Source organism: Lactuca saligna, chromosome 8 (assembly GCF_052625555.1).
Source record: "Lactuca saligna cultivar CGN05327 chromosome 8, ASM5262555v1, whole genome shotgun sequence".
Taxonomy (NCBI): domain Eukaryota; kingdom Viridiplantae; phylum Streptophyta; class Magnoliopsida; order Asterales; family Asteraceae; genus Lactuca; species Lactuca saligna.
In genome coordinates this window covers 4,790,137-4,804,861 of record NC_136424.1, presented here as the reverse complement: position 1 = coordinate 4,804,861, position 14,725 = coordinate 4,790,137, and the positions used below count along the sequence as shown (strand labels likewise).

The window sequence follows — 14,725 nt, the reverse complement described above, 5'->3', positions numbered from 1 at the left end:
GATAATGTACACTTTAAAATTTATAACGATTATCAAATATATGGTTATTTTGTTATTTGTTACCGTTTAAAGGTAAAACAGTCAGACTTAAGTAATACATTAAATAGAAAATTTAACACTTTTTATATCATCAACACTTTATCCATTCATATATCATCATCATCCATTCGGTACACTTTATGACTTATATAGTCATTTTGTTATTTGTCACCGTTTAAGGGTAAAACAGTCAGACTTAAGCAATACATTAAATAGGAAATTTAACACTGTTTATATCATCAACACTTTATCCACTCATATATCATCATCATCCATTCGGTACACTTTATGACTTATATGGTCATTTTGTTATTTGTTACCGTTTAAGGGTAAAACAGTCAGACTTAAGCAATACATTAAATAGAAAATTTAACATTGTTTATATCATCAACACTTTATCCACTCATATATCATCATCATCCATTCGGTACACTTTATGACTTATATGGTCATTTTGTTATTTGTCACTGTTTGTTGATTTTTAATGACTGTAATGAAACTTATTCGGGCTTTGAGGGAATGACTAAGTAATGCATAAAACCCTAATTACCTAATTATATCAAATTATATATAACATATTTTTTTAAAAATAATAAAGCTTATTGACATCCCCACTGCATAACCAAATAACCAGAAACCCGATTAAGGTGGTGTAGCAAATTATATAAACACATTAACTAATAGAAATCATTAAGCACCAACAAACATCAGAAATCTCAGGTTCTTAATTCAAAAAAATGAAAGCCAATATAATAATAATAGATATAAAATTCAGCTGTGCCATTGTCAGAAGTCAAAAGGAGGCCTTTATCTAGGAGTCGATCTTCCTGGAGGTGCTTGCATCGGGGGGTACTGCATCATAATATTCACAAAAATATATTGTTACTGTTACTGATACTGATACTGATACTGTTGGATTAAACATCATCTTAGTTACCTGCATTGTATAAGGCGAGCTTTGTGCCATAAAACCAAGAAATTCTTGCTTCTTGAATTCAAAATTGAACTTCACATGAGCCAACATCGCTTCTTCCCTTTGTATATCTTCCATCATCCTTTCCCTTTTCCATTTAAACTCCTTCATCTCCTTTTCAACTTCAATATACTCCTCAGGTAAATAAGAAACCCCTGAACTTATTGGGAATCTCACTTTCACCTCTTCTTCCCTACAACAATTACACAATCAAAACACATTCATTAAAAAAAAAAAAAAAAAAAAAAAAAAAAGTTTAGTTCTGGCTTACCGAATTGTGCCAAGAGAAAAAACACTACAACTTCTTATAATTCCTCCATCCAATGAAACGGCTCCATCATGTATGCAAGGTAGGGCTTGTAACATTTCTGCCCTACTTTTATAAACTTGTAATCGCGAAAACAGAGTATAAAAAAGAGTCTCTCTTAAACCTTTCCCTTTGTTTGTTAGATAAAACAAATGTTCGCTATTGATATGAATCATGTTCACAGCAAACCCCATAAATCCAGCTGGCGTTTCACCATTTGGTAATGTTGGTTTTGAAAGAGCAAGCCTCCTTTGCGCATCATTAGCTAGAAAATCACCATAATATGGACTAAATCCATAAAAAGAAAATACTGTTTGTCAAACTAACAACAAAAGATTTGATTTGAAAAAAAAAAAAAAAAGTAAATTTTTTTTACACATATGACATACCTCATGTTTTCAAGACATATGACATTATATCGCCCTTCCAAGATTTGTCCTATAGCAGTTCCAAGCCCTAAAAGACCTGAACTTTTATTAATACAACCTTCTTTGTCATAAGATTCAAGAGCTTTCACACCATCATATGTCATGCAAACTAAAGCCAACATGTTATCTTCCCCAAGATACTCTGATAGAATCCTGTTTGTTCTCCATCATAAACATTTAAAACCAATAGTTAATGATGATGATGATTTCTAGAAACATGAATCATCACCTAAAACAAGACTGAAAAGTCAAACTTACCTGCTAAGATTATCATCGTTGACTTTTCCTAAAGTAGCTACAACACCAAGAACATCTTTGATATGAGTAGCTTGATTGCAGTGACGTTTAAGCTGGCACACAATAGCAGCAGCTGATTTTTCATTTTTCATGATATTTTCAATTGTGGCCTCTTCAGTCTGCATGTGTGAAAGATCCCCATCTTCTATCTTAGGTGCAGATGAGGAATGATACTTTCCCAGAGTAACTAACAGAAAATAATAATAATAATAATAACTCATGATTCGAATGAAGAAAACACATCAAGGGTATTTATTATACCTTGCATATCTGTAATCACATCATCTAGACTGTTCTTATGAGTCCTTAAATACTTGATGTTTTCTTCATGTTGTTTAATCTTCTTTCCTAGCAAGAGCATGTCGTTCTCAAGTTTCTGAAAAGGTTAATAAAACGAAAGTTAGTAATTTGTGTAACAGGAAAAACAAGAACAGAAATTGACAGATTTGAAATGTCATTAATAACCTTAGAAGGGTTGACAAGAGATTCTGCTCCATTCTCTTCTCCATTCCTTGCAGCATTAGATGTGTCATTTTGACCAGTGTAGTTCATTGCTGATGGAACTTGTACACTTAACACATTTGGACGTATTGGCATCTAAAAAGTTTGACAAGTCGATTTCAATTTCATAAAGAGAGATATACTCATACTCAATAATATGAATGAGTTATAGTTAAAGATGGCACTTGGCAGATTATATATCATTATCAATTGAGGAATCAAACAAATAAACTGAAATCTTAAAAGGGTAAAGCTAGATTTATTCATCAACCATGAATCTGACAACCACAGTCCCCACCCTCTCAAGCACTTCAACCATGATTACCCCTGTATGTTCGTTCATAATCATGATTCCATCAAGAATTCATTCATGGAAAAGCATTGCAATGTACTAACATCAAACCACATATACTTGGTATGTTCTCCTTATGAAAACTCAAATTTGAAGAAAATTGGTAGAAATAGGTTTACACGAGCATGCAAGTCAACAGAGATTGAAACGTTTGCATACAAATGCGCACATACACTGCAATTAAAGTACAATAAACTTGACAAAAATACAAAAGATGCTAGCCTTTTTTTTTTTTTTCAATTTCAGAATGCGAAACTAGAACACGAAATGCGAAACCCTAACGGAAATCGATACCTGTTGGCCAGACGAATACATGGTGTTCGGAGCAAATTGGGGTTCCGGGCAGGTAGATTCCCGTGTGCAATGTGGGAGACAACCCCAAAATCCAAATGATCTCGGTTCGGACAAGTGAGAGCTATGCTATGCTGTGTAAGCTTTGCGATTTTTGAGTACTACTAATTTCATAATTGAAACAAGAGCGAAGAAAGACAAGGCAACTTAACTTTTTTTATTACAGCTCCAAACTCCAAAAACCAACCAAAGTGGGTATTTGGCCGAGCTTAATAAAAAAAATAACAATACCACACCTATATAAGTTAATAGATTGAATGTTTGGAAAGACGGACTGATTTTCAAAAACAATTTACAGCGGTATCATAGAACAGAAGATAAGTCTTTTGATAAATTATTAACCCTTAATTTATCAAAAAAAATTATAACCTATAGTTATCCAACATCTGTAGAAAATATTTTTTGATCATTTTGCAAACACTAAAAATGGTTTTATCAACTTATAAGGTTTTGAAACCGGATAAGTAAATCCAAATGTTTTTAAAAAAATTCCTTCTTAACACCGCTATAAGCTAACAAACTATAAATTAATATTTTAAATAAGCTTAACCAAACACCCTCTAAATATTTGGGCAAAGCATTAAAATCACAAAGTATGGTATTAGTAGGTGTTATTATAAAGAATCATTTTTTTTATGTTTATTACAAAAAGAGTACATAAAAACTTAAAAAAAACACCCTCATATCACTTTAATTTGTTAGTACAAAAGTCATATGTGATGTATGTTTAGATTTATCTATATAAAAACCCATAATACTTGGGTTACATATTGTAGTTCATATATTTATCTAACTTTCAAATATATGGTATATAATTGTATTTCGTATACTCTTCACTTTTCATTAATATTGTATTTTTTTATCTAAATCTGAAAATGTCCTTAGGATGATCATCTAAGATTAAGTTTCTTTAAACTCATGCATAAAGTAGAAAAATATGAATTCAAAAATTAAACTTACATAATTGTCATATCCGAGCATTCTACTATTATCAAATCCCCTATTTTTGTATCCACATAATCTTTCTATGAATTGATTAATGAAAACAAAATATTATATTCATATGTATATTAGGGAAAAAAATAGATAGAAAGATAGTTATTATGTATTATTTAATGTAACAATCAAATATTACTTAAATATAACATCTTGTAGCCCTTAATATAAAATAAAACATTTGTAATATGTGATATTTGTAACCACTAATTTCCACCAAATATATCATCCAAGAGTTTAGGGTTAATCGTCAATTGTCTCTCAAAACCTCTAACCTGTCATCTTGGGTATTTATACTCTCTTATAATTATCTCTTTATTAACTTAAAATTAAATGTAATTATCTCTTTTATAATTGACACTTAAATCCCTCAAAAATAGTACTTTCTTGACCATCACCAAAATTTCTCATTTATCTTAAATAAGGTCAAAGAACTAAAAAGAGCAACGTTATTTGAAATCTCAACATCACAAGAAGTTTTCTCTCATTTATCTTAAATAAGGAAACGACTAATAGCTTCATGATTATCTTTTGGAAAGGAAAAATGATTTGTTAGGAATTTTAGAAGGAAAAGTATTCATATCACAGCTCTCATTTATTGACTATGAGTCTATAGTTTCAAACAAGCCAATATATATATATATATATATATATATATATATATATATATATATATATATATATATATATATATATATATATATATATATATATATATATCCAAACTATAGTGTCATCCAAAAGTGAGCTAATCTAAAATAAGTTTATTTACATACCTAGACATATAATGTTATCCAAAAGAAAAAAAAAAAAAAAAAAGTTCCATAATCAGTCCCTATGCTAGCTAGCTAAGGAAACTTTACATATATTTGTGAGATGCATATTCCTACCATAAAATTATAACTAGGAGAAGGGGGTATACGACCCTGCTACCACAACAACCGGCTTCTCCTCTAAACAGAAGATATAGGAGACACATGAGTGGTGGTGGTGATAATCGCTTGGGGTTGGTTTTGGTTGCGTGTGAAATAATTAGCATAAACATCGCGTCTCTTTTTGTACTTTTTCTTAAGCTTTTCAAGACTTTTATTTTCAGCAACCAACTCCTCAACTGTCCCTTTGAGTTTCAACTTCAGTTCATTATACCTCTTCATCACTTGCTTCACATTTGGAGACACCCCTTCATTTCTCATCGCACCCACAGCCACCGGGAATATAATATCCCCTTCCCTTTCCCTGAACATATATATAATAATAATAATAAATTGTAGGATATTTAATTTCTCAATTTATATATCAAAATAAAAACCAACCATCCGAGAGACATAACGCCGTTTCCTCTGAGTATCCCTCCATCCAAAGAAACAGCACCGTCTTTAATTGACGAAATTGCCCTTCTCATGTCCTCTCTCGTTTCATAAACTTGTGTTTCACCAAAAAGACGATAAAACAACGTTTCTCGAAGACCATAACCAGATTCGGTCCTTGTGTTTAAATAATCAACATCTATGTCTATCAGATTTACCGCATAACCTAAAAACCCTTTTGGAGTTGTCCCATCGGGAAGGGTAGGATCCGGTAACAGAAGCTTTCCTTCAACATCTTTGTCTGCCTCGCATGCCCTGCCAGATCACAATAATTACAGTCATGCCACTGGCCATTGAGATTTTAAAACTTCTGAGATTCACTTATGGCACCTTATATCTTCGATGCATATAACACCGTAACGACCGTTTATAGGTTGTCCAAGCTCTGATGCAAACATGTGAAGGGCATGTGCACGATTCACCTTCCCATTCTTTTCATATGTCTCCAGTAATATCACATGTTCATAAGATTTGCATACCACTGCAAGCATTTGATCACCGAGATACTCTGCAAATATCCTGACAGAAGTTCCAAGGTAATAAAAATAAAATGGTGTTATCATGTAGGGTTAAATGAAGAAGAAGATTCACCTGCTAAGGTTTAAGGTTGGAGCTGTTCCAACAAGTGCTACAACACCAATAATTCGTCCCAGTAAAGTTCCAAAACAATCTTCTTCATCTTGCATCTCTGACATCATTTTGAAGAGTTTGATGACAACAGCAGCAGCGCTCCCAGTCTTGCATTCAATCTTTTCTGTGATCTCATCCTTCCCTGGTGAACCGTATTTGTATTCGCGGGTAGAAGAACAACTTTGGTAACGGTATCTGGAAACTGCATTTCAAAATCCAACATTACATTTACATTTGCATTATTTCATTTCCAATCGTCTGTTAACAAGATTAATTAAATTACCATCCAATTTTGATAGTTGGGACTCAATCCCTCTTTGTTGATATTCTAGTAGCCTTATATTCTCTTCATGTTTACCAATCCTCGTGCCAAAATCAATAAGCTCATTTTCAAGGTCCTGAAGGAATAGATATGAACAATTTTTTACATAGAATATGACACAAGAGTTGGCAGTGTTAGTGTGCATACCCTTTGGAAAACAAGGATGGATTCTAATTCGGCTTCTATTCCATCTGCATAAATGTGTTGGACACTTGTACAATCGGTGGGGGTGGGGGTATTTGAGTCCATTAGAGGAAAGATATTTTCATCTGGAGACAGATGTTTCGCATTAAGAGGCTCTATCACTTGAGGCATCTCAACGTGGACCTACATGTAAGAAACAACACTTAAATCAGTGGTTCAGAATTTTTTTTATTTTTTTTGAAAATGACGATTTTAACCTTAATGGTCAACTTGAGATCCGGGTGGCAGGCATGAGCAACAACGAAACTAAAATCACCTACTATTTCAGAAGGAACAGGAACTGCACGAACTATGCAACGCCCCTCACGGAAGCCATATTTCACAGATTCATCAACATTGTGTGATTGTGATTTTATTACAAGGGTATGGGATTGTCCACTTGTATCTTCATCATGGAAGTTTACATCCACAACACCTTTCGAATCCACAACTTCAAATTCCAGGTTTTCTAGGTAGGAACCAGCAAAACAGGTTTCAGGTATCTGAAATCATCAACAACATACATTATTATTAATTATCATTTGCTGCTAATGAAATTTGGGAGAAATTAAATCAAGGGTTTCAGACCATTGATACAGTTCTCAGCTGCCTTTCCTCAATCTTCCACTCCTTCATGATAACGGCTTGTCCATCCGATCCAACAGACAGTGATACTGATGACAGTTGACTTTTCAAATCAGAACAACAACATTTGAACTTAAAATACTTATCGAAAATCATGAGACTGTTCCTTTTTTTTCCCATCAAGTCATGTATGCATACAGTGCCTCTGAATGGATGATGATGTCTGTCTCAATACATAAAGCCAGTTTCTTAGTAGATTTGTTTCTTTTCTGGACAAAGTGAACCGTTTGGATGAGACTAAATGACCATTTTACCCTTACATGCGAAAAAACTAATTTACAATGCTCATCAATTTTTAAAGTGAGGGAGGAAAAAAAGAAAGTTAAAAGGTTGGTTGTTTAAATGAAATTAACTTGGCTTAACACGTGAAGCCATTTTCTCCATATTAAGTCAAAAAGAAACAGCCCCTAAGTTTAATATAACAAAAGCCATTAAACAGATTACAAGTATCATAATACAAACTAAATGGATAGGAATTTAAAGTAGTATACCTTTTCTTCCATAGCCTGCTGTAACCCTTAAAAGGCCACCAAGATCAATGCATCCATCAGCATCCACCTTTTGAGTTATATATTATAATGACAATTTGCTAAATATCAACAGCTTATTAAAAAATCTTGCAAGAGGCACATACCTTCTTAGCAGAAAATGATTTTTCCAATGAGGTAAATCCATCCACGCTTAACTGCAGCTTTTCTTTTTCTGGTAGATGATTTCCAAACGCATCAAACAACTGAAAAAGGGTGTATGTAGAGAAAGTTTAATACGATAATTAACTATAACTAATAAACAAAAAAGGTTGCGGTTGACCAGTTGTTGTATGGAATTAAACTGGGTAAATAATAATAATATACCTCTAAAGTCAACTCTTTAATTGTTTGGCCTGGAATCAATTGCTTCTCAAAGTTTTCTGGTTGCACTGTCACACGTGTCAAGGATCCAGGAAAAACTAATGCAAAGAGATGATCAAAAAAAAAAAGTTAACCAATGGATTTCTTCCAATGAATGATAAATGGCAAACATAAGAACACCTTTGATAGGGATTTGTAGCATGTGGGACCTATCAGGCCGACATAACATCAGAGTGGCATCATAACTCGGTCGAATACTGTCCAAATTAGAGCTCCCAATGATCAAACCCTTGAGTATGAGAGCCGACATGTCGGATGATATAAATGGGCTCCATTTGTGAACTTTAAGGTTAACACCCTTGTTACATTCCACCTTGACCACTACTTCAGGAACTTTTAAAAATGGAATTTGATTGGAATATGTATCAAACATCGCAACAAAAATAGGCTGGAAACAACGACCCACCCTAAACAACAAATAAGAAACACACACACACACACACACACACATATATATATATATATATATATATATATATATATATATATATATATATATATATATATATATATATATATATATGAGTTATATTAGATTTTATAAAAACGCACACATAAATTATATTTTTCTAACGTGAAATTATAATCAGGAAGCTTCTTGGCAAGCGCCCATTTGTGGACCTCACGCGATGCTCCAACTTTGACCTTCACCACATGTTTCTCACAGCTTGAATCTCTCTGATGATAAGAAATATGTAAATACTAATCATTAACAAAAACCATATGATTGTAAAACCATGTGGTTATATATACATCAAAGCAATTCAATGTTACTCACAATGGAAAAGGTGAATTTATAAATTCCAGCTTTTTGAAACAGAGGATGGGAGTTGCATTTTGGTTGAAATATATATAAACCATGCAAATCCTTTCGTGATGAAGGTGTTACACGTCCTGAATAGATATTTCTTTCATTTCCATTTTCAGAAAATGTAACTGATAGTGACATCTCAAAGTTATCTTTCATCACATATTTTTGATCTAATTCTTCACACGCAATCCCAGATTTATAAGTAGCAGGACGAATGACAGCAACAATGTCACATGGTGATACATGTGAAGCATCAACTTTATCCGCATCTAGTAATGACTGTAAGAAGAAAGTGAGGAAACATCATCACCAATCAAACATACATTTTTCATTTTTTTTTTTCACAAACAGGACAAATGACAATTGATTGGAGGAAGTGGAACTAACCGAATCTATTCCCAATTTCAGACATTGTCTTCTATTTAGTATCTGAATCGATGATGGACATTTCTGATATTGCTTCTTCAGTTGGTTATCCCATTCAGAACCATCAACAGCCAAACACTAGTGAATATATCATTGTTCAAAAGGTAGTCATTTTTCTCAGAATTTTTTAACAGAAAGCATAACTGCAAGTAGACCAAGGGTTGTTTCTTTCTTTTTTCCCTTTAAGTCCTGAATGGGTGATAATATTTGTCTGGATAAAGTGTTTTATACATAAGGTCTGTTTATTTTCTACACCTGTCTTAATGAGACTAAATGACCATTTTATCCTTACATTCCAAAAAAACAAATTCACAACATTCATCAATTTTAACTTGACAGGAGTTGGGAGAAAAAAAAAAAAAAAAAAAAAAAGGACAACTAGGTTAAGAGGGTAGAGTGTCGTAACACATTAAGCCATGTTTTTTTTGGCTTAACCGATAAAGTCAAGTTGTCCAGATTAAGTTAAAAAAAACAGAAATGTAGAGTTGTCCAGATTAAGTGCTTAACCCATCAAGCCCATTAAGTTAAAAATAAAGAAACATCCCCTAGGGTTATAACAAAAAGTCCTAACCTTTCCAGAATCAATGACATTTATAGGTACTAATTCAGATTTTCGCAAATCAAAAGTGGGATTTCCATTAGCAGATTCAAGGAGACAGCCATCTTCTTCTGAAACCTCAATCCGCCTTCCAATTTCCAACCAAGAGTATTGTAATTGTAAATTTGAACCAAAAAAAACTGTCAGATACTAAAAAAAAATAGAATAAAATAAAGATGATATTATAAATACCTGCATATTATCCATGCTTCACCAGCATCCCCTTGAAATCCTTCAAGAATGATGTATTCCAATGTAGCATAGATATTAGTTTTGTGGAATCCAGCACATGCTCCTTTTAGAATCTTGATTTTCTGCCCTGAATCCCAAGATTTTCCTTTCCGCATTACAGCTTTGTGAACCCTAACAACTGCAACCAAAACCAACATGAGTATCAGAAAATCACTGCCATGGAGTCAATTTTTTTCAAATGCTCACCATTGTTTGTTATGTGAAGCTCCTTGTTTGTAAAATTTATTATGAAGACAGGCTCATCAATTCCACAGTCGACTTCCTCATCATATTTTTCATGCATTTGGACAAGCCACTGTTGGTACTGCTTATCTAACTGCAAAAGGGTCAACGGTTTTCCATCTCTTCTTATATCAATGTGTACACCTGTTGATGAACCTTTTTAGGGTTTTTTTTGTAATTTAATGTTTGGCATCATGTTTATACTCAACTAGAACTAAATTCAATTACCCATCTCTTTCTCCAGAGGTTGCTTGCTGCCCAAGGTTTTCAAGGCATTGACAAAAGGGCTCTGATGCGCAAAATCCGTCTAGAAAAAGAAAAAGATGAAAATGGACATAAGGTATGACTGTGTACATTTAAAAGTGACCAAAAATGGAAGCAGAAAACACTTACCTTAGAAGGTGTTGGATTGAAGCCAGCGTCCGTCTCTAGAAATCACAAAACTTAGGGCTCAAAACCTATTGATAATGAAAAGAAGTGCAAACTTTAAAAGAGATAAAGAGAAGATTGGATATAATACCAATAAAACATTTAACTCTCATGCAACTTCTCTTCAAAACTTGTGTTCTGTGCCCTGGTCTTTGTCTGAAATCCATGAATGGCAGCCATGCCTAATTCAAAGGTAGATTTGGTTAAATTTTTAAATGTTAATTCTTAATTTTTATTCCTAAAGGTGTCATAAGTTATCATTCCTCTCAACTCACCCAACGAGCATCTGGAAGTAAACGACCAAGTCGTCTACAAGAAACATGACTAAAACTTCCAAAATCTTCTGCGTACCCATATCCCTCTTCTTTTAAAGTTTCCAGAATGTTCTGAATGCTCTCCTTGCCCTGTTATTTAAAGTTTCAGGGGACAAAGTCACAAAGTGGTAGAAAGTAACTATTTCTTCAAAAAAATATCATGTGAACTTGTATGAAGTACATATATTCATATATACATGCACGATTCAAAGCAGTACCTCTTTAACTGGAAGATAATAACATTTCAGACGTGCATTTGCTTCCTCGCATGATCTTGCTCCTGAATAAATAGAAAGTGAAAAATAAAGTTCATGGCTAAAACTGAGTTACCAAATTTAGTAATCTCAAAAAAAGCAAAACCTGGACTACTTGTAGCGGTAGCTTTGTCATGATTCAGTTGAAAACGAAGTTGCAACAGAAATTCTGGACCATTGCATGTATTCAGATTTGTAATTGCTACCTCTCCACCTGGAATTTCTGCTAGATTGTCGCCATTAACCTACAAATACAATTCTCATTATATAGGTAAATATTATATGGTAATTAATAGTACACAAGTCTCATAAACTTGAATTAATAACAAATGTAGTTCGCTATTAAGTAAAGTACTTGCAACAAAAGTAAAGAACAACCAACTAAAGTACATGCAACAAAATGCAACCTGAAATTCAATTGGCATTATTGTTCTTCCTTTCTTGGACAATTCATCACACTGTAAACAGGAATGGTGTTATTTTTGTAATCCAATAATACAAATTATATCATCCATGTGTCATGTATAAGCCAAGAAACCTGGATATACGGAAAGTAGATATCCTTCAATTTGCATTTGAGTTGCCTTATGTCTATATTCTGCTTCTTGGGCTCAAAAATATCAACCTGTTCAATTATAGTCAGATAAGTTCAAATTGGGATCATATTCTTTGAGAAGAGATGATAGTTACCTTTGTGAAACTACCACCTGGAGCTAACTGAAGTTCATCCTTCATAGGGTCTCGAAGCCTACCATAAGTCTAGATTACAATGTAGAATAAGGAAACAAACATCAGATAATATATAACAGATAAACAGATAACAAATAGCAACAAAGAGTTTGATTACCCTCCATGTTCGTTTTGAACCTGAACCAGAACCACTAACCAGAGCTTCCCTCTCAAGTCGCAACATATAAACCTTTTTGGAATCCTTTGTCTTAGAGGAAACCTCTGTGTGCCTACAATAAGATAGCAACAGAACGACTATCAAAAGTTAACAAACAAAATACCAAATCTAATCAATTCTACAGACATACCTTCCTAAATGCATCGAAGCAACAAAGCCACCATATCCAAACATGCCAAATGCAGGCTGTACTCACCAGAAATAAGTCTACAAGTTAGAAACAAGAATATGGTAATATTCAAGACAACAAAATTTTGCTATTTACTTTCAGATATGGAGGTTTCCCTCCTATAGCTTGGCCTTTGGAAGACCGATGAAGGGAGGCTCCCATCTTCCCCCTACAAAGAGAAAACAGATAGCATAAAACATGTGCATGAAAGCAAGAAACAAAGCAATGAAACAGTTTGAGGATTAACATCTTACCACTTCTCTATTGACAAAGAGTCCATGCCTGGGCCTGTATCAATAATAGATATCCTATCATCTGAAACCTCCACACTGACAAGAAATCAAAGTTATATGAAACAGTAGAAACCAAAATCTTATGAACAATTCTTGCCCAAAAGGTACCACACAGGACTCTTGTACCTTATTAACCTCGTCTCCTGTTCACCATTAGACCACACAGCTTGCAATGAATTATCCTATAGTAAAGAGCATGACATGAGAGTCTTGAAGATGGGGTTTTAAGGAAAATTAATAAACAAATATCATTTCTTACAATTATATCAGCCAATGCAGTTTCAAAAGTGTACTCTTCAGGGAGCTCCTTAAGTAACTCTGTGTCTGGTGTCAAATCCCACATGTTCTAAAGACAAAAACAAAGAAAGAAGGCATTACATTCGGGAAATATTGTGAAGCAACAGAATACAAACCACAGGCAATCAGGTTATATATAATTATTCCCGAACAAACCTCATAAATTTTTGCTGGCTGAGACCCATCCTGTTACAGGATCATTATAAAGGAATTACAAACAAGTTTAACAGATAAAACATGAAACGAAATAAAGCTATTTCAGAATGAAAACAGGGACTCACATGAAGTCTCAAATTGTAGACGCGATTGGGCTCTAATTTCGTCAACGTAAGACTGTTCCTAAAAACATGATCGGAATCGTCAAGAAAACATAACTGTGCATTCCAGTTAACTTGTTTCTTAGGGCTAGATGTCTTTTGCACAGCTTTAGCATACTCATTCCTCACTCTACCAGCCAATTCTTCGACAGTAAGACGCTCAGTGCCTTCAGGAATTTTCAACACGACAGTAACCCCATTCGGCAAAAGAATTTTCAGGTTGTAAACTCTCCTTGGACCTGATACATCTTGACTAATTACTCCCAAGGAATCCGGCTTCCTTCTCTTGAATCGCTCAACGTCGGAAGTCTCATTTAATCTCTTTTGTGGCGTTAGAAGATGACGATCACCGTCCATCTTGAAACGTAACGCAGAATAGAAAGTTTTCTCTTCGGAAACTCAAACAATATCAACTTTTGTGTTTCCGTGACAATGTGACTATGAGTTAGAAACTGCAAAAATTAACAGAAAATGCAGAAGTTCGCGTCAGAAATTCGAAGAACGATCAACATAATAGAAATGTAAGATCACGAGAGCAACAACTGCTCACTGAACTGCGGATGGTTGTGATTTTGATCTTAAAAGTTGAATTGCAAGAAATCGATTATCGTTTGATTATTAGAAGCAACGAAAATCCTGAATTGTGTATGAGAGGAACGTGGTGTACAAGGGTTTTACAGGAGAAACGGAAACGACCATAATGGAGAGAGCAGAGTGTAGGAGTGTACGACTTTCAGAATACGCCTGAACGCGGCTAAAATAAGCCCGGTGTAATCATTCCGCAGCCTGTTTCATATTCCAAATCCTACCAATATATTTTTTTTACCATATTAAATGAAAAGTTTTTATTTTTTCAATTAAATATAGCATTTTATCATATCTTTGCTCATTTAATAAAAGTTGAGTTGCATTTAAAGCAAAAGAAAAACTCTTAAAATTTTGAAAATTTTTCTATATAATAATTTAAAAAAAAAAAAAGAATAGCTAAAGTATCCTTATAAATTGTTTTATTGAATTTTAAAAAAAAGTTGTAAAAAACATTTTTATTTGTTGATATATATATATATATATATATATATATATATATATATATATATATATATATATTGAGTTTTTTTTAATTGTTTAAGTTGT

At 33.5% G+C, this 14,725-nt stretch overlaps 2 protein-coding genes across 5 annotated transcripts; both read right to left on the bottom strand.

Moving 5' to 3' along the window:
- Window positions 1–681: 681 nt before the first annotated feature.
- On the bottom strand, window positions 682–3,458 carry LOC145008609 (protein DEFECTIVE IN MERISTEM SILENCING 3-like). The gene is made up of 8 exons (XM_078967193.1): window positions 3,192–3,458; window positions 2,510–2,641; window positions 2,306–2,420; window positions 2,006–2,231; window positions 1,709–1,900; window positions 1,284–1,607; window positions 977–1,205; window positions 682–891 (listed from the first exon to the last, which is right to left on the bottom strand). The coding sequence occupies exons 1-8, from the start codon at window positions 3,210–3,212 to the stop codon at window positions 847–849; spliced, it is 1,284 nt and encodes a 427-aa protein (XP_078823319.1). The 5' UTR covers window positions 3,213–3,458; the 3' UTR covers window positions 682–846.
- Window positions 3,459–4,965: 1,507 nt separating this feature from the next.
- On the bottom strand, window positions 4,966–14,355 carry GMI1 (gamma-irradiation and mitomycin c induced 1). 4 transcript variants are annotated; one of them, XM_078967190.1, is made up of 36 exons: window positions 14,142–14,350; window positions 13,556–14,043; window positions 13,431–13,460; window positions 13,237–13,323; window positions 13,104–13,159; window positions 12,939–13,013; window positions 12,781–12,853; window positions 12,646–12,701; window positions 12,456–12,567; window positions 12,299–12,367; window positions 12,147–12,233; window positions 12,016–12,066; window positions 11,715–11,853; window positions 11,573–11,634; window positions 11,316–11,444; window positions 11,132–11,222; window positions 11,005–11,039; window positions 10,840–10,918; window positions 10,576–10,755; window positions 10,330–10,507; window positions 10,111–10,225; window positions 9,501–9,617; window positions 9,081–9,392; window positions 8,877–8,980; window positions 8,423–8,709; window positions 8,246–8,340; window positions 8,026–8,124; window positions 7,883–7,949; window positions 7,335–7,420; window positions 6,965–7,249; window positions 6,711–6,890; window positions 6,525–6,639; window positions 6,203–6,443; window positions 5,942–6,130; window positions 5,558–5,866; window positions 4,966–5,480 (listed from the first exon to the last, which is right to left on the bottom strand). In XM_078967190.1, exons 2-36 carry the CDS (start codon window positions 13,946–13,948, stop codon window positions 5,198–5,200), a joined length of 4,866 nt encoding a protein of 1,621 aa, XP_078823316.1. In that variant the 5' UTR covers window positions 13,949–14,043; window positions 14,142–14,350; the 3' UTR covers window positions 4,966–5,197. The 4 variants fall into 4 exon arrangements, with proteins under 4 accessions (XP_078823316.1, XP_078823317.1, XP_078823315.1 ...); XM_078967191.1 differs by having other exon boundaries at window positions 14,147–14,350; XM_078967189.1 differs by having other exon boundaries at window positions 13,556–14,350.
- Window positions 14,356–14,725: the final 370 nt, after the last annotated feature.

What these genes read in the sequence shown, in the direction of transcription:
- LOC145008609 (XM_078967193.1), bottom strand. Translation starts at nt 3,212, where the DNA reads ATGTATTCGTCTGGCCAACAG. An exon ending in AACGATGATAATCTTAGCAG is followed by an intron (nt 1,901 to 2,005) that starts GTAAGTTTGACT and finishes GAGAACAAACAG; the next exon opens with GATTCTATCAGAGTATCTTG. An exon ending in GCTCGCCTTATACAATGCAG is followed by an intron (nt 892 to 976) that starts GTAACTAAGATG and finishes ATTATGATGCAG; the next exon opens with TACCCCCCGATGCAAGCACC.
- GMI1 (XM_078967189.1), bottom strand. Translation starts at nt 13,948, where the DNA reads ATGGACGGTGATCGTCATCTTCTAACGCCACAAAAGAGATTAAATGAG. An exon ending in TCAATCCAACACCTTCTAAG is followed by an intron (nt 10,919 to 11,004) that starts GTAAGTGTTTTC and finishes TTCTTTTTCTAG; the next exon opens with ACGGATTTTGCGCATCAGAG. An exon ending in GGCGTTATGTCTCTCGGATG is followed by an intron (nt 5,481 to 5,557) that starts GTTGGTTTTTAT and finishes ATATATGTTCAG; the next exon opens with GGAAAGGGAAGGGGATATTA.